At 45.2% G+C, this 19,527-nt stretch overlaps 1 protein-coding gene across 2 annotated transcripts in view; it reads right to left on the bottom strand.

Moving 5' to 3' along the window:
• Positions 1-19,050, bottom strand: part of LOC118086138 (uncharacterized) — a 28,172-nt gene extending 9,122 nt beyond the window's left edge. Inside the window, exons 1-6 of one of the 2 annotated variants that reach the window (XM_060275438.2) lie at positions 18,927-19,050; positions 15,667-16,300; positions 15,000-15,081; positions 11,073-11,155; positions 10,650-10,776; positions 6,806-8,920 (exon numbers count right to left, since the gene is read on the bottom strand). In XM_060275438.2, coding sequence (XP_060131421.2) covers positions 7,758-8,920; positions 10,650-10,776; positions 11,073-11,155; positions 15,000-15,081; positions 15,667-16,167 — 1,956 coding nt within the window. In that variant the 5' untranslated portion in view covers positions 16,168-16,300; positions 18,927-19,050 and the 3' untranslated portion in view covers positions 6,806-7,757. Of the gene's footprint in view, positions 1-6,805; positions 8,921-10,649; positions 10,777-11,072; positions 11,156-14,999; positions 15,082-15,666; positions 16,301-18,926 lie in introns of those variants that run through there. The other variant, XM_088671250.1, reaches the window with a different exon arrangement.
• Positions 19,051-19,527: the final 477 nt, after the last annotated feature.

The following is a 19,527-nucleotide window of genomic DNA, read 5'->3' as shown; positions in this document are numbered from 1 at the left end:
TGAAATCACAAACCCCACGTCACAACAGTCATCTAGCCCAACCCCTTGCAAGGCAGGCATCTCATCGGAAGCATCCCTGTCAGGTGGGCATCCCGCCCGCCTCCTTCCCGCCACTCACCGGCCCCACCAGCCCTGTAGCAGCCTCAGTCCCGCGCCTGCCAGCCGACCTCTCCAGGTCCGAGGAAAGCGCTCGGCTCGCCAAGCGGGAGAAGCGCAAGTACGGCTGGAGCGAAGGGCTCCCGACTCCTCCCCAAACCCCTCCCCGCAAATCCTGGACCTGGAGAAAAGCCAAAGACGGAACGGGACTCCCCTTCCTTTGCGCGTGGGAACTGCAAGAGAGCCTGGATCGGGCCAGAGCCCGTCCCTCAGCTGGCAGTGCCAGATTTACTATAAGCTAAACAAGCTATTCTCTGCAGCCAAAGATGGAGCTCTATACAGTCAGCAAAAACTAGACCTGGCGCTGACTGTGGCTCAGATCATCAGCTTCTTATAGCAATATTAAAGCCTAATTTGAAGAAAGTAGGGAAAACCACTGGGCCAGCAGGATAAATCTAAACCAAATCCCTTATGAATACACAGTGGAAGCGAGGAACAGGTTGCCTATCCATTCTGAAGGAAATCAGCCCTGAGTGCTCACTGGAAGGACAGATCCTGAAGCTGAGGCATGAGAAGACTCCCTGGAAAAGACCCTGATGCTGGGAAAGATGGAGGGCACAAGGAGAAGGGGACGACAGAGGACGAGATGGTTGGACAGTGTTCTCGAAGCTACGAACATGAGTCTGACCAAACTGCGGGAGGCAGTGGAAGACAGGAGTGCCTGGCGTGCTCTGGTCCATGGTGTCACGAAGAGTTGGACACGACTAAACAACAACAACAAGACAATCTATAGCTTAGGGCCCCACTCTCTTGGCCCCCCCCCAAAAAAATCAAAGGGTGAAAACTAGATGTACATTTCCAAAATATAAGATAAAAAAACAAATAAAATAAAATAAAACCTACATACAACAGTGTTTTGTGTTGTGTAGGCTCCTATGATGTAAGTCATGGGACCCACTTAAAAACCTCCAAGGAGAATCCACCGCCTCTCACGGGAGTGTTCCACTGCTGAACAGCTGTCAGATTTTTTTCTGAATGTTTAGTCAGAATTCCCTTTCTTGCAACTTGAAGCCATTGGTTCGAGTCCTACCCTTCAAAGCAGAAGAAAACAAGCATGCTCCCTCCTCCATGTGACAGCCCTTAAGATATTTGAATATGGCTATCCAGGGCCGGATTTAGATGAAGAGCAGCCCTCGGCTTCTCCACTTGTGAGTAGTTCCCAATCACCCACCCTCATGACTAGAAGAAAATGGGAAAATGTTATAAACAAAATTGAATGAAGCCAAGGATGATGGGTTTTTTAAAATTCTGTAATTCACATTTTCTCTTCTAAAGGACATCAGAAAACTTCCATCAAAATTTATCTAAGTTTGTCACTTTCAATGTACAGAATGCTCAGTGCAGACAGCCTCTCTTGAGACATCATGGCCCTTAATTCATTTTTAATTCTTTGGGGTCTCAAAAAACTCCCGAGCGGTTAGTGACCATAAAGCTGCAAGATTGTTTCCACATTAGGAAAAGCCACCTGAATCCCCCCCCCCTGTATATAATTTGATAAAGGTCTGTATGAGACAGAGAGGGCTCTGCTGTAAGCCTATGGCTTTGTCTCGTGTACAGGTGAAAGTGCAAAAGTTCATCAATAAATTTCGGGTCAATATCTTCTGGGTATGCTTCCACCAACAGTTCAACACTTGCTGAATTTCTTGCTTAGATGCTATCAGGATAGCAAGAGTGGAAAAAAACAATTGTGCAACATCTGTTTATATGTTAGGGATATGTATACCTGTGAAGAGATCCAGGATTTAAAACTTCAAAGCCAAATTGAGAGTATCTGGGTCAAAATTAAGGGAGAGAAAAACAACAGTGATCTCATTGTGGGAGTTTACTATAGATCCCCAAGCCAAACTGAGGACACAGATGATGCCTTCCTGGAACAGATGGCCAAGCATTCCAAAGGAAGTGAGATAGTAGTAATGGGGGATTTCAACTATCCTGATATTTGTTGGATGTCAAACTCAGCCAAGAGCATAAGGTCGAACAGATTCCTCACTGGCCTTGCAGACAACTTCATTGTCCAGAAAGTGGGAGAAGCAACAAGAGGATCAGCCATTTTAGATCTGGTCCTAACCAATAGTGATGACTTGGTTAGTGGGGTAGAAGTGGCAGGATCATTAGGTGGGAGTGACCATGCTCTTCTGGAGTTTATTATCCAGCGGAAAGGAGCAACCAAGCATACTAAGGTCCAAATTCTAGACTTTAAGAAAGCCGACTTCAGAAAACTTAGGGAAACGCTGGGTGAAATCCCATGGACAGTAATACTAAAAGGGAAGGGAGTTCATGATGGTTGGGAGTTTGTTAAAAGGGAGATATTAAAAGCACAACTTCAGGCAATACCAATGAGACGGAAACATGGAAGGTGCCTAAAGAAGCCAGGCTGGCTATCTAAAGAACTTTTGACTGAGTTAAGATTTAAAAGGGATATGTACAAAAAGTGGAAAAGGGGGGAAATCTCCAGAGAGGAATTCAAACATATAGCTAGCACGTGTAGAGACAAAGTCAGAAAAGCTAAAGCACAGAATGAACTCAGGCTCGCCAGAGAGGTTAAAAGCAACAAAAAGGGCTTTTATGGGTATGTCCGTAGCAAAAGGAAAAACAAGGAAACAGTGGGGTCACTCAGAGGAGAAGATGGTGAAATGCAAACGGGGGACACAGAAAGGGCAGAACTCCTCAATGCCTTCTTTGCCTCAGTCTTCTCCAAGAAAGAAAACAACGCCCGACCTGAAGAATATGGAGCAGATGATTCAGCAGGGGAAACACAGCCCAGAATAAGTAAGGAGGTAGTACAAGAATACTTGGCTAGTTTAGATGTATTCAAGTCTCCAGGGCCAGATGAACTACATCCAAGAGTATTAAAAGAACTGGCAGAGGTGATTTCAGAACCACTGGCAATAATCTTTGAAAATTCCTGGAGAACAGGCGAAGTTCCAGCAGACTGGAGGAGGGCAAATGTTGTCCCTATTTTCAAAAAGGGGAAAAGAGAGGACCCAAACAATTACCGCCCAGTCAGCCTGACATCAATACCAGGAAAGATTCTAGAGCAGATCATTAAGCAAACAGTCTGTGAGCACCTAGAAAGAAACTCTGTGATCACTAAAAGTCAGCATGGGTTCCTGAAAAATAAGTCATGTCAGACTAATCTGATCTCATTTTTTGACAGAATTACAAGCCTGGTAGATGAAGGGAACGCTGTGGATGTAGCCTATCTTGATTTCAGCAAGGCCTTTGACAAGGTGCCCCATGATATTCTTGTAAAGAAGCTGGTAAAATGTGGGCTAGACAATGCTACCATTCAGTGGATTTGTAACTGGCTTACTGACCGAACCCAAAGGGTGCTCATCAATGGCTCCTCCTCATCCTGGAGAGTAGTGACTAGTGGGGTGCCACAGGGTTCTGTCTTGGGCCCAGTCTTGTTCAACATCTTTATCAATGACTTGGATGATGGGCTTGAGGGCATCCTGAGCAAGTTTGCAGATGACACCAAATTGGGAGGGGTGGCTAACACCCCAGAGGACAGGATCACACTTCAGAATGACCTTAACAGATTAGACAACTGGGCCAAAGCAAACAAGATGAATTTTAACAAGGAGAAATGTAAAGTACTACACTTGGGCAAAAAAAATGAAAGGCACAAATACAGGATGGGAGACACCTGGCTTGAGAGCAGTACATGTGAAAAGGATCTAGGAGTCTTGGTAGACCACAAACTTGACATGAGTCAGCAGTGTGATGCAGCAGCTAAAAAAGCCAATGCAATTCTGGGCTGCATCAATAGGAGTATAGCATCTAGATCAAGGGAAGTAATAGTACCACTGTATTCTGCTCTGGTCAGACCTCACCTGGAGTACTGTGTCCAGTTCTGGGCACCACAGTTCAAGAAGGATACTGATAAGCTGGAACGTGTCCAGAAGAGGGCAACCAAAATGGTCAAAGGCCTGGAAACGATGCCTTATGAGGAACGGCTTAGGGAGCTGGGTATGTTTAGCCTGGAGAAGAGAAGGTTAAGGGGTGATATGATAACCATGTTCAAATATATAAAAGGATGTCATATAGAGGAGGGAGAAAGGTTGTTTTCTGCTGCTCCAGAGAAGCGGACACGGAGCAACGGATTCAAACTACAAGAAAGAAAATTCCACCTAAACATTAGGAAGAACTTCCTGACAGTAAGAGCTGTTCGGCAGTGGAATTTGCTGCCAAGGAGTGTGGTGGAGTCTCCTTCTTTGGAGGTCTTTAAGCAGAGGCTTGACAGCCATCTGTCAGGAATGCTTTGATGGTGTTTCCTGCTTGGCAGGGGGTTGGACTGGATGGCCCTTGTGGTCTCTTCCAACTCTATGATTCTATGATTCTATCAATGTACACAGTACTTCTTTTTAAATTGGCTTCAAGTGCATCTAATATAGGAATAAAGGATTTTACCCTCAACCTATCCCTTGAAGGAAGTGCATCTAAGTCTAAGGCATCAGGTGCATATTGTCATTGCTTTGCCGTTCCCTCACTCTTTGTCTCCTTGCTTTGTAGTTAGCATTTGGCAAGGTGGCTTTTGCTTGTTTCTCAAGCTCATCAAAATCTCCAATTTTCCTTAAAAACCCAAAAGTGAACTGTACAAACTTGCACAAGAACTCAGTAACAGGCCTGATTTCTGAAGGGCTTTGCTGACCTTGTGAAAAGGACCTAGCACACAGACTAATATTCTAAGATTCTGCAGATTTTGGCTGTGAACTAGGGCCCCACAAAAAAATTCCAAGTTGGGCTCCAGAGTTTCAAATGCCTGGCCCTGCGTCACATAGTTCCTGGCCCGAGTTGCCCTGGGTTTACAATTTGGGGAGAGGGGAGACTGCCCGCTGGGGGGCGGGCGGGCTGGGGAGGCCCCCTAGATTTAGCGGACCTAGGCTTCAACCTACTTAGCCTATACATAAATCCGGCACTGCAGACAAGCCTTACTAATTTAGTTTTTGGGCCACACAAGACCTACAGCATTACCTTTCAGGTGGTGTACTGGTGACAAGGAGTAATTTTGCAGTCGTTCCAGGGGAGTTTCATTTCCGAGGGTGCTGGAGACTTTAAATCAAGCCACAATCTGATTCTGCAGCAAGCTACACCCCCCATTGTACAGCATTATATTTTATTATTATTTTACTTTCCACAAAAAAATTTCACAATTAACATCGAAAATAGCCCCCCCCCCCACCTTCATTCACATATATATATCCTTTCATCACTATCTCTACTGAAATTCTTAAAATCTTGCAGCTTCCCTCCATTCCCACTTCTGGTTCCTTACATACACCACATTCTTCTGCATATCCATATCTATTAATCCATTATTACATCCTAAATTATCCAAATTTCTGGCAATTGCAAACATTTGGTCCAAGGCTGCTAATGTTTCAACTTGTTTACAGTGTTCTTTGCACATATACAATGAATGTTTCCCACTCTTTTTTGAACTTCTCATTATCGTTGTCTCTGAGCTTTGCTTTTAGTTTTGCCATCTCTGCATAGTCCATAAGTCTGATTTGCCATTCTTCTTTTGTTGCTACCTTCCATCTTTGAGCTAACAGGATCCGGGCCACTGTTGTAGCATACATGAATATCTCCTTCTCTTCTTTGGGTAGTTCAGCACCTATTAAACCTATTAAGAAAGCTTCTGATTTTTGAACAAAAGGTCATTTTAAACATTTTTTTCCTGTTCATTATAATTATAATTATAATTATTTATTATTTATACCCCGCCCATCTGGCTGGGTTTCCTCGGCCACTCTGGGCGGCTTCCAGCAAGTAACAATATACATTAAAATATCACAGATTAAAAACTTCCCTAAACAGGGCTGCCTTTAGGTGTTTTCTAAATGTCAGGTAGTTGTTTATCTCCTTGACCTCCGATGGGAGGGCGTTCCACAGGGCGGGCGCCACTACCGAGAAGGCCCTCTGCCTGGTTCCCTGTAGTTTGCTTCTCGCAGTGAGAGAACCGCTAGAAGGCCCTCGGCGCTGGATCTCAGTGTCCGGGCTGAACAATGGGGGTGGAGACGCTCCTTCAGGTATACAGGACCAAGGCCGTTTAGGGCTTTAAAGGTCAGCACCAACCCTTTGAATTGTGCTCGGAAACGTACTGGGAGCCAATGTAGGTCTTTCAAGACCGGTGTTATGTGGTCTCGGCGGCCACTCCCAATCACCAGTCTAGCTGCCGCATTCTGGATTAATTGCAGTTTCCGGGTCACCTTCAAAGGTAGCCCCACATAAAGCGCATTGCAGTAGTCCAAGCGGGAGATGACTAGAGCATGCACCACTCTGGTGAGACAGTCTGTGGGCAGGTAGGGTCTCAGCCTGCGTACCAGATGGAGTTGGTAGACAGCCGCCCTGGACACAGAATTAACCTGTGCCTCCATGGACAGCTGTGAGTCCAAAATGACTCCCAGGCTGTGCTCCTGGTCCTTCAGGGGCACAGTTATCCCATTCAGGACTAGGGAGTCCCCCACACCCGCCCGCCCCGCCCCCCAAAAAACAGTACTTCTGTCTTGTCAGGATTCAACCTCAATCTGTTATCCGCTATCCATCCTCCAAAATCCTTTCCCAGAAACTTTTAATAATTCTCCATCTGAAGAAGTGTGCATGCACACGAAATAATTTACCCTGAACAAACTTAGCTGGCCTCTAAGGTGCTAGTGGACAATTTTTTTAATTTTTAAAAATGAAACCAGACTTGCATGAATCCCTCCGATCAAAGTGTGCCTTGCCAAACTCACAAGTATTTCCAGGTACTCACTCCACTTAAGGAGTGTTCTGCAGACATCGGGTTTCTTTGATGCAAGGTCACGTTCACAATTATAAATACAAGAAGAAATGTGAATGGGTTTGGGTTGCTTTTAATCCAACTTTCCCATCAGCAAGCTACTGTCAATTTATATTAAAAAAGCTGGTAACTTTCCCACTTGCAAACTTTCCCCATGCAGTCTCCCAGGAGACGGGGACGGACCTCCTTTTTATTCCTCTGTCTTGTGCTGAATTTAGTCAAATACAATCTTTTATAAAATCTTCTTTACCTTCCCATCAGCTGTAAGAAGTTTTAGGAAATCTCTGCTTCAGCCTAGAGTGGAGGCTTCTCTCCCACGGAGTTGCGCTGCTGCCAGGACAACTGGCTCCATCACTGCCCACCTCCCAGAGGAATCAAGGGTGACTGTAGAAGCTTTTGTGGGCTGCTGGACCTTCCATACCCAGAGAACCCTCTGAGGTTTTTTTTGTGTGCTCTGCCTTAGCGCTTTTCCGTTGCTCCATGGGGCTCAAGTCTGTCAGAGCAATCAGACTTGCATTCCGACCTCCATTTGCAGAAACCAGAAGTCTCCCATTGTACAGAATTTTAAGTCTGTCAGAGCGATCAGACTCACACTCCGATCTCCATTTGCAGAAACCAGAAGTCTTCCACTGTACAGAATTTTAAATGTGTTTGTGGGAGAGGTGGTGTTGCTGTGTTGTTTTTCTTTTAACTATTTATTCATGCTTTTACCTTATATTTTATCTTGTGAACTGCCCTGAGATTTTGTGATGAAGGGCGGTATGTAAATCTAAAAAACAATGCCTCCTAAAATTAAATCTCTACACAAACATTACTATAGTTTTCCTCCACCGTGAGTTTTTTGATGGTAAGTGAGGCTGCCCTTGTGACTGAAGCTCTTTCCACACTCTTGGCACTGAAATGGTTTCTCCCCTGTATGAATTCTTTGATGGGAAGCGAGATGGTAGCTGTGACTGAAGCTCTTTCCACATTCCAAGCACTGATAGGGTTTCTCCCCTTTATGAATTCTTTGATGGGAAATGAAACCTTTCCAGGTGAAGCTCTTTCCACATTCAATGCACTGATATAGTTTCTCCTCTGTATGAATTTTTTGATGGAAAGTGAGATTTCCTTTTTGACTGAAGCTCTTTCCACATTCCAAGCACTGATAGGGGTTTTCCCCTGAATGAATTCTTTGATGGGCACCGAGACCTTCTTTCCAGGTGAAGCTCTTTCCACATTCCAAGCACTGATAAGGTTTCTCCCCTGTATGAATTCTTTGGTGGGAAGTGAAACTGTCCTTTCGACTAAAGCTCTTTCCACATTCCAAACACTGATATGGTTTCTCCCCTGTATGAATTCTTTGATGGGAAGTGAGTTTTTCTTTCCTGGTGAAGCTCTTTCCACATTCCAAGCACTGATAGGGTTTCACCCCTGTATGAATTCTTTGATGGGAAGTGAGATTTTCTTTCCAGGTGAAGCTCTTTCCACATTCCAAGCACTGATAGGGTTTCTCCCCTGTATGAACTCTTTGATGGGAAGTGAGATTGGTCCTCTCACTGAAGCTCTTTCCACATTCCAAACAACAATATGGTTTCTCCCCTGTATGAATTCTTTGATGGGAAATTAAAGTCTGTTTCCAGATGAAGCTGTTTCCACACTCCAAGCACTGATAGGGTCTCTCTCCTGTATGATGTGATTGATGGGAAGTGAGACTGTCCTTTCGACTGAAGCTCTTTCCACATTCCAAACAACAATATGGTTTCTCTCCTGCATGAATTTTTTGATGGAAAGCAAAACTTTTTTTCCAGGTGAATCTCTTTCCACACTCCAAGCACTGATAGGGTTTATTCTCAAGGGGTTTTCTTTGGTGGGAAGAGGAATGGGAGCTCTGACTGAAGCTCTCTCCAAAGTCTGTATACTGATATGGTTCCTCCACTATGTGGATTTCATTGTGGTCTGCCTTGTTCTTCATTTCCAATTCATCACCACCTGAAACTAAGAGGCAAATGTATTAGAGGCTTGGGAAGAAGTGCAGCCCCAACTTTTGGAGCAATGCTTATTAATGCTTGTGACAGGGAAAGAACTCAAGGGAGTTAGATGTTATAATGTTCCCTTTGTTCTCTAATGATGTCTAGTTTCATATACAAATCAAGTTGAATATTGGCTGTTTTCTCTCTCTTAAGTTTTTAAAAGATAACTGTACAGCTTAACCTGGTAACAATATTTTGTTTAAATTTAAATATGGATCTGTACTATCTTCAAAAATAAAGTGTTCGTTTATTATTATTTAAATGATGGACAATGAAGGAAAGTTCCCTGACCAAAATTAAGATATATTCAATATGCTCAATTGTTCAATATGCAGTAATAAATCTAAAGACATTTTAAAAGCTGGTGAAATATTGGGAACACTGACACTGGACAGGTGTGGTCTTATTCAGCTGCCTTGTGGTGAGCAATGTAAGAGTAGGGGAATAAAAATGGCAAATGGGAACTTAAGTGTGCTGAAAAACACTTTTTCTGTATTGAACAAATGTGTGTAGCAGTTGCCAAATATAGATTTCTTTAATGGCTGAAAAATATAATTATGATATGCATCACCTTAAAGCAATTTGGATGTTTTCATAAATTCTTGACATCACAGAATGCAGCAAAAACTTGTCATTTCAGCATTATTATTATTCAAGTGCCCTTACTTAAATGTTGCATTACTGCGATAAGTTACAGGGGACGAGGCAGGGGGCCTTCTTGGTAGGGGTACCCACCCTGTGGAACACCCTGCCATCAGATGTCAGATAACTATGCAACTTTGGGAGGACTTCTGAAGGCACCTCTGTATCGGGAAGTTTTTTATGTTTGATGTTTTACTGTGCTTTTGTATTTGTTGGAAGCTGCCCAGAGTGGCTGGGGCAACCCAGTCAGATGGGCATGGTAAAAATAATAAAATTATCATATTTACTATACTACAGGGTTCACTGCCTGAGATTCAAAAAGCCTGGCTCTTTTCTGGGATGGAGTTTGTTTGGTCCAGTCGTGGAATCTGTGCCATCTCCAATGTCAAGCGATTCTTTGGTCAACCAAAGAGAGGCAGAAGAACAAAAGCAAAATACTTGATTGAAGCTACTTCAACACCCCGAATCACTCTGAAGCCTACATTTAAGAAGTCCTAGGCAGTTCATACAGCGTGATCATGGTTTTGCAAGGCAGAACTGGAGGAAGAATAGTCATAGGGGAAAAAAATGAATAACCATCCATCCAAGGTTTGCTGTGGGAGTGTTAGCATCCCAGGTGCTATGGGTGGTGCTGTTGAGCCCCATCGAAATATCCAAGGTTCATCATCTAGAGCAGGGGTCAGCAAACTTTTTCAGCAGGGGGCCAGTCCACTGTCCTTAAGACCTTGTGGGGGGCCGGACTATATTTTGAACAAAAAATATGAACAAATTCCTATGCCCCACAAATAACCCAAAGATGCACTTTAAATAAAAGGACACATTCTACTCATGTAAAAATACCAGGCAGGCCCCACAAATAACCCAGAGATGCATTTTAAATAAAAGGACACATTCTACTCATGTAAAAACATGCTGATTTCCAGACCGTCCGCAGGCTGGATTTAGAAGGCGATTGGGCCGCATCTGGCCCCCGGGCCTTAGTTTGGGAACCCTGATCTAGAGAGATGTATTGAATTAGAAAACCAACAGGATGATCCAATAGAGAGCCTTACCGAGAGATTCAAACATCCCAAAATTTTCTGCCATGACCTCCTGATGCAGAGCTCTCTGGTCAGGATCCAGCAACGCCCACTCCTCATCAGTGAAATGCAAAGCTACATCTTCAAAGCACACTGGACCCTAACAGAAAAGGAAAAAAGCTGTCCTCTTAAAGAACATTCATGTGATCCATTGCACTTGGCTGTCTTGTTTTCTACAGCGGCCAGACCCCTCTCTGCCTTCCTCATCCCATTCTCCTGCTGCAGCTTCTGCCACTGAGTCTGGGCTGCTCTCTGCCACAGACTCCACCTGCTCACTGAGCCATGTTCCCTCTCCAGCTTCAGACACCTCCTCCTCCTCCCAGTCGGCTCCCTCTTCTCTGGCTCCTCCCACCATTCATCCAAGCAGTCTTTCCCCACAAGGCTCCTTCCCCCTACCTGATCTGGGTCCACAGCCGCTGCCTCCCCTCCACCACCATGAAAAGATGAAGGAGCAGGTCTTGGTGGCATCAATCTGTCACCTGGGAGAGACAAAGGAAAGTGGGAAACCGTAAGCGCCTGCTTCTCTCAGAGGTGAAACAGTGCATCTCTAAGTATGGATGGGGCTTCCTCAAAGTCTCCCCTGCTAGCTTCCAGTTCTGCTCTGCCTTAATGGAGGTAGCGGGTGACCGATGGTAATTATTCTCGCAAATTCCCCCCAGGGACAGGGGGAATGGGCTTCACTCCCAGTTTGTCTCAGTACTTGACTCTCGCTCTGGCATGGATTGTGGGAGGCAGGGAGGCGCTGAGTGCAAAAGCCCTTCACCTGCCCCAAACCCTCCTTCACCGCCATTAAGAAGCTGAGGTTCTCCTGTCAATTAGAGCTCAATTTGGACTAATGTACAGGAACTGCTGGAAGAAACGAGATCATAAACTGCGGAATGGAACCAGCTGCAAGGTCTTTAAGGGTTGAATTTGAGAGAAGACTTCATTTGGTGCAAAAGACGGGAGGGAGGGGAGCCTACGGCTTATTTATATAAAGTTTTCTTCTCTACATTTATGATTTGGCAACCCGCCACTGAATGCTACTTCAAATTATATATGTGCAGGTGAGCAGGGACAAAACTGGATTGCAGATATGGAATATAACAACAAACGGAACTTTGTGTGTAAAAAAAAATGGAAAAGGGGAGGGAAGCTCTATTTTGCAAAAGGTTTACGATGGAAAATTAGAGCTAACTCTACCCCATCCTTTATTATTCACGAACTGAACTGAATAATGTTAAAAGGACTTTGAATTTAATTTAACTGGATAACTGTAAATTTATCTTCGGCCAGATGGAGGCATGTAAGGAATCTGCAAGTTGTGAAGGGACTGATAAGGTTCATTACTGAGTCATTTGTAGTTCGACAGATCCCTCTCCTTCCCAGGCGGAGAATAAAAATGGTGAAAACAGGTTATTTATTGGGACAGTGTGATTTCCGCAGCTGCTGTTAAAGTTGCCAAAGAACGAAGCACAGGATGGAGCGATGGAGAATTTCTGAAACCACAATGGGATATTAGCTCTGCCCAATAAATGATGGAGAACAGCAACAACCAGAAATTTTACAATTTTACAAGGACAGGAAGAAACATCATGAACAGAAATATTGCCACACATGGGATTTATATATTATTTAACGTGTCAATATGAATGGAAGTATAAAGGATTGTATAAAGGATTGTTGTCTTGACTGAAATGTAATTGAAATAAATAAGATTTTGGAATGCAGAACTAAAGAAAAACCATCGGTTTTAGCATACAGGGGGCCACCTAAATTATATAATTTGGTATCAGAATGATTGGTATTAGTACTTCCGGTCTGTCGCGGCGGAGAGAAGGACGCAGGGACCTCGCGCGCCGATGTCCCTGGCTTCGCGGAGGGGGGGGGGAAGTCCGCAGAGCGAGCGGATTCCCCGTAAAAACACCGGGTAGAGAGTCCCGGTGACTCACGCGCCCAGCGGTTGCTCCGTTTTTTGCGGATCCCCCGCTGCCCGAGAGCTCAATAGAGCGATCGAGAGCCGGCGGGGTGGAACCGCGGGAGCCATTTTGGGCTATATCTTACCTCCGAGAAGTGAAGCTCCGAGTCCTGACCCGGCAAGCGGCAGATTCTTCCGAACAAATTCAAACTTCCAAAAAAGTAAGTGGAATTGCGATCACGGACTTTAAATTCGTTAATTGGAAAATAGGAGAGGCTTTAAAGAAACGGAAGTCGGTCTCTTCCTAATGGAAAACTGGGAGGCGCTTTAAATAATCTTAAGCTGAACGACAAAAGGCTCTGAGACTGTGGACCCGAGAGAAAGAAAGACTTTTTTGAACCCTCTCAACTCCCGAGTCCGGCACCCCTTGAGGTACAGCATTATTAAGGGGGAGAGTGCTTTGACAGCTGTCAAAAGCTGTCAAGCTGTCAAAGACCGGGTGGATTTATTGCACTGTTGTAATCAGTAAAAATTGACTGAAAACGTGGTAGAATTATTCAATATTGGAATTAAGAATGGAGTTGTGATTGAGTTAAAAGACAAAGGAAAAGAACAACCAAAATGGAGTCGACCGTCTGAGGAAGGAATTTTCCAACACCTCTTTGTTCTCCACCTCCTGTTTGTCTGCGGTTAGGAGAAATATGAAAACAAAGTACTCTCGAGCCTTCCAGGAGGCTGTGCTAAACTATCTACAAATATGGGAGGACATTTACAAGGAACGGCAACATCCCAATTTACCAGCAGTCGAGGATGAAGTCCAAGTCCAGGATTTAGAGGAAAATTTGATCTTGGAGACTGTGGAGATTGAATCTGGATGTCAGGAGAAACAACTAGATGAAAATCTTAAAGAGGACTTGGACTACAAAAAATATGTTTGGGATGAAGCAAAGCATGGACTTCAAAAGGAAGAAAATCAAGCAGAGCAAGAAAATGAGAAGCAAAGGAATTTGAGGATTAATGGACTTGAAGATCCTGGAGGGGTTGAAATGTGGGGTGATGTGAGGGAGGAATGGGAAAGACAGGGGCAGGGGGGGACAAGGGTCTGGAGACGGATATGGGAAAGAATGGGTGTGGGGTGAATATTTTAGTTAAAAGATTTTGCTTTTAATCTCTGAAAGACGGTTTTCGAAATTTTGGCCTGTTAACGGAAATGCTGATCCAATGGGGGGAAAAGACTTAGGGAGAGGAGATGGAGTGTAAAAATGAATGGAAAAAGCTGTGTTTTCTGGAGGGAATTATAAGAACCGCTTAGGAAAGAATTTAAGTTAATGTAAATTTTTGTATGTTAAGTTAGGCTTAGGCAGAAAGCTGCCTACTCTCCTTTCCTTACTCTGAGATACTCAGTGGCAGGGAGTGCTCGGAGGGGTGAGGAGGGGATATAATGGAACCTTGGAAATGCTGTGCCCTCACAGGTTCCTCTTGTGGCAGGAGGGGGTCTGTGGGAAGGCAACATGGAAAAGGAGGAGGGTTGAGTTAATATTATAAGAAAAGGATTTTAAACTGAAATAGAAAACCCGCCATAAACTTTAGATTTTGTTTAAGGAAAACCAGGAGGAAGACTATCGAGTATAAGGTTAAGGTAATAAGAATTGGGGAGTTAAAATTCTCCCCTATTATTGTTATGTTTGTATTTGTCTAAGTATGCTTATGAATGAGCTGGGGGAAACCAATCCTCAGAGCTCCTCCATTCCTGTCCTTTCAGTGGCAGGGGGGGGGAAGAGGGGGGAGGAGGGAGGGGGGAGGCCAAACCCAACTTACAATGGACCCCTTTGATTCTCAAAGCACACGGGTTTCACTGGTGGCAGAGGTGAACCAGTGGGTGGAGGGAAAACGAAGGGACAGTGTTATATTGTATGTTTGTGTAGTTTGTTTAGTTTTGTTTGTAAAATTAATAAAAATTATTATATAAAAAAAGAATGATTGGTATTAGTAACTGTATTGTAATTTGGCATTGTTATAATTAGGCTATTATTGGGCTGTAATTGAAAACCAATAATAATTACTATTGTAAAAGTGTCCCCTGCTGAGTACATTTGGACATTTGTACCCATTTCATATAGGGACCCAGGTGGCGCTGTGGGTTAAACCACAGAGTCTAGTAACTGTATTGTAATTTGGCATTGCTATTATTGGAATGTAATTGAAAACTAATAAAATTACTATTGTAATTACTTTTGTAAAAGTCTCCCCTGCTGACTACATTTGGACATTTGTACCCATTTCATATATTAGTTGTGCAAAAATACATCTCCCTTCCTCTGAGCTCTGGGCTCCAAGTGTCTTCACCCAAAAGAATTCACAGATTACCGGTAGTTTCAAAACCAACAGAATGTGACAAAAAGCAGAAAACACTCCTTCCTCCTTACCTAGAGGCCTCTCTCTGGTGTCCAACGGAGTCTTCTCTGCCTCAGAAGAATCAAGACCCATTTCTGCAACAAGATCCTTCCCCTGAAAGAGCAAGGAGGATTCAAAATGGAGAATGGGGAGAAGGATTAGAAAAGTTTATTTAGTATTTTTATACAATCTACTACTTCCTTACATTTTAAGGGCCTCCACTGCTGCAGGGAACCTCGTCAAAGCCCCCATATGCTGGGGGGAAAGGCAGCTCACCCTCTGCCGCTGTGAGGATGTACGGTGGACCCTCTGCTCCCATGGGGAGGCCCAGCAAGGCCCTCCACCACCGCAGATATATATCATGATATATTGAGATATCGTGATATTTAACTGCTTGAAAACCAGATATCGCCCAGCCCTACCAGGAGGACTCCCAAGGAGAGGGGAGAGGAGGCTTAGGAACACTCCACAAAGGAGGGTGTTTCAAAACGGGAGCAGGCACAGGGTGACATAACTGGGCTTCTGAGGCTCAAAGAGCATTTCCCCACGCAGAAAGGGTATACTTGATCAAGGGAACCATGGACTCAGAAAAGGTGAAAACCTCAGTACTAGAGCATTTGGGGATACTCTCCCTCCTCTTTGGAGCCCCTTGGGGATATAATAATAATAATAATAATAATAATTACATTAACAACTCACCTGCTGCTCTGCCTGCTTTCTCTCCTCTGCCTGACTCAGGAGGAATCCTTCGGCCAGGGCCACTGCCTGGGAACTGGTCTCCGCTCCACATTCCCTCACCCAGCTCTCCATCTCTGGAGGAAGGACAGCCAGGAACTGCTCCAAGATCACCAGGTCCAGCATCTGAGCTTTCGTGTGCCTTTCTGGCTTTAGCCATTGATGGTCAAAGTGGTAGAGTTGGCTGCAAACCTCTCGGGGTCCTTTGGCCTCCTGGTAGCAAAACTGCCTGAGCTGCTGGCTCTGCACAGCTGAGCGGAGGGTGGTCTCCTCACCCAGAATCTTCTGCACGGAGTTTTCACAGAATCCCCCACTGCTCCCATGTTGGATGGCATGGCCTCTTCGTGCTTCAGGGCCAGCTGAGTCTTGCTCATCCATCTGGGCTCCTGGGAAGTCTCCAAGAGATCCGAAGGAGCCCCTTGGTCCTCTGCCAAGTTCTGTGTGTCTTAGTGCGAGGTGCAACATATCCTACCAATCAAACACATTCGTCTCTTATAAGATCAATACATAGCCAAGAGAAGAATGTTCCCTGAGGAAGCATGGAGGAGACTTCCGAGGAACAGGGCTGGATTGCACCACAGCTCAGACTCCAAGTTGTCTGAAAAAAAGGGGGGGGAGGAAGAAGAAGTCATAACCGTGAATAGAATCATAGAATCATAGAGTTGGAAGAGACCACAAGGGCCATCCAGTCCAACCCCCTGCCAAGCAGGAAACACCATCAAAGCATTCTTGACATATGCCTGTCAAGCCTCTGCTTAAAGACCTCCAAAGAAGGAGACTCCACCACACTCCTTGGTAGCAAATTCCACTGCCGAACAGCTCTTACTGTCAGGAAGTTCTTCCTAATGTTTAGGTGGAATAACAGGTGAGTCATTTGTATCAAGTGTAATTTGGAACCAAGGCAACAGTGGGGTTCCCTCCCAACCCCACTTCATAGTTCCAGAGCTTCACCCCAACCATAAGAGCAGGAGATCAGTCCTGCAGGATCAGGTCAAAGGGCTCCCATAGTGAGTCACAGAATCATAGAATTGTGAGGGGCTTTGTGAAAAGCCTTCCTGATATCAAGATACACTATGTCTGCAGCATTCCTCTGATCCACCAAGCTTGTAACTCTATCAAAAAAAGAAATGAGATTCATCTGACGTGATCTGTACTTGAGAAACCCATGCTGGGTCTTGCTAATCACAGCATCCTTCTCCAAGTGCTCACAGACCAACCGTTCTAGGACCTTTCCTGGTATGTATGTCCTGGGATCTCTGGCTGCTAGTTCCCTTGTCTTCTTTTTCCAAACCCTTTAGGACAGGGGTTCCCAAACTGAGGCCCGGGGGCCGGATGCGGTCCAATCGCCTTCTAAATCCGGCCTGCGGACAGTCCGGGAATCAGCATGTTTTTACATGAGTAGAATGTGTCCTTTTATTTAAAATGCATCTCTGGGTTATTTGTGGGGCATAGGAATTCATTCATTCATATTTTTTTTCAAAATATAGTCTGGCCCCCCACAAGGTCTGAGGGACATTGAACCGGCCCCCTGCTGAAAAAGTTTGCTGACCCCTGCTTTAGGAAGAGGCGGACAATCTTGGACTGCCTCCAGTCTGAGGGACCTCACCTATTCCCCAAGAACATAGACAGAGATTACATCTGCAAGCTCTTTAGTACCCTTGGGTGCAGCTCATCAGGCCCTGGAGAGTTGAATTCATTTAAAGGAGCTAGGTGTTCCCTGACCCTCTCTTCTCCTTTCTTGAATTGTCTATTCTGTGATTACCAGGTTGGGCTCTGCTTTCCTTTTGGGCGAAAACCGTCTAAGAGCAACTCTCCCCCTGCGCTTCCCAGCAGCTGGCCTTCAGAAACAAGGCTGCCTCTGACTGTGGAGAGAAGCAATCAAGAGTCCTCTGCTCCTCTCATCCTTTCTAAAGCTGCCTAGGTTGGTGGCAGTGCCAGATTTACACATAAGCAAAACAAACTATAGCTTAGGGACCCACTCCCTTGGGGGGCCCCAAAAAATTGAAAGGGAAAAACCATGGATGTACATTTCCAAAATATGATTAAAAAAACAAATAAAATAAAGCCTACATACAGCAACAGTGCTTTGTGTTGTGTTGGCTGCTATGATGCAAGTCATGGGTTCCCTAAAATATCCCTGGTTTGCTCCTTTCTATATATAGGGTGCCAACATTCTGCATGGACTGGTTGTAGGGCAACATGCAGCATGCAGCTGCAGACTGCAGGGCAGCAGAGTTGAATGTAGGTCAAGCTGTTGTACCTGTTATCTAATATTAAAGAGTGCTTGTAGACTGATGATCAGGCAGCATAGACTAAGGGTATGAGTCTTATGCCTACTGATTGATTTCATGTAATACGTAATTTATTTAGAATCATAGAGTTGGAAGAGACCACAAGGGCCATCCAGTCCAACCCCCTGCCAAGCAGGAAACACCACCAAAGCATTATTGACATATGCCTGTCAAGCCTCTGCTTAAAGACCTCCCATTATAAAACTATTTTAGAAAATATTCATCTTTATTATTTAATAGGCCTATATTATTATTTACTAGTACAGTTCCCTATTACCCCCACTTGCTAATATAACACTATATACAAATATTATAATTATATTAAATATTTTACTTACAGTTTCTAAAATGTCAAGCAAAGTTACAAAACTGGAGCTCAAAAGATGAAGAAGCAGAAAGCTGAAGAAGAGCTCAATTTCATAATAATAATGCTATTTATAATTCTTAGTAGTTTCCATCCTATATTTACACATCTTATTATTTGATGTTATAACAAGTTTCTAGACTAGATTTTGTAAATTGTGTTTCTCAAGGAACTTTTGTTATTGCCCAACGCCAATGTGTTTGCATTATGAATTTGTTATGAATAAAATATCAATTTAAATATGAGCTTCTTAGTTACAGTATTTCACTATGAATATACTTCTTCTTCATTGAATTTCAGTTCAACGATTACTCGGATAAATTACATATTTTGCTCTGTGCAAATGGCTTGAGATCCCTATGAGGTCCCTCCAGGACCCCATAGCACCTCTTCACCCCTTAAAAAAGCGCCCTTTTCTTGTGGACCAAGGACAGCTGGACCTCACCAGGGCCCCCTTCCCCTCCTCCGCCCGCCCCTGCCTGGACCCCGCTGCCTTTCGGGGGAGGGAGTTCCACAGGCTTCCCCGCAGCCCCCGCCCCCCGCTAGACCAGAGCAGAGAGGAGACCCACCAGATCCCAGCAGGCGAGGGCGAGACCGCTCTGCACGAGGTGACCCTCTTGCGGGAAGTGACGTCAGGGGAGGAGCTGCCCAGCTTTCATTTCCTGTCCTCACTAGGAAGCCAGCTCGGCTCCAATTAACCCTTGGCGAGCTGCTCCCTTCGCGGGGAAGAGGCCGACCTTGGGCCCGCCTGGCCCCGGAATGGGTGGGGGGCCTGGGTGGGGCCTGGAGAGGGTGCAGGGGCCCCTGGGCCGAGAGGGTGCCTGCCAGGGACCCCCTGCCAGGGACCCCCTGCCAGAAGTCGGGGCTGGGCGCGTGTGCGTGGGAAAGGGGAAGGGGAACCCGTGTCCGGGAGGAGGAGCCCGCCTGTCTGCCTGTGGCTCCGGGGTTGGAAAGGGGAGTCTGGGCTGAGGAGCGGGGAGCCTTCCAGGGCCGGCGGCTTCGGGGGGGGGGGGCACAGGGACCAGATCAGGACGCGCTTCCCATCTCGGGGAGCCGATGGGTGTCTCTTCTGAGGGGGGGGGAGGGGGCTGAGAGGCGGCGACTCCCGCTTGGCTCTCTGGTCAGCTCTGCTGGGGGGCTGTCCCTCTGGAAGGGGGTCGGAGGTGAGGG

The sequence above is a fragment of the Zootoca vivipara genome, chromosome 6 (genome assembly GCF_965207765.1).
Source record: "Zootoca vivipara chromosome 6, rZooViv2.hap1.1, whole genome shotgun sequence".
Taxonomy (NCBI): Eukaryota; Metazoa; Chordata; class Lepidosauria; order Squamata; family Lacertidae; genus Zootoca; species Zootoca vivipara.
The sequence above is the reverse complement of the archived record's forward strand: the minus strand, read 5'-3'. Positions and strand labels throughout refer to the sequence as shown.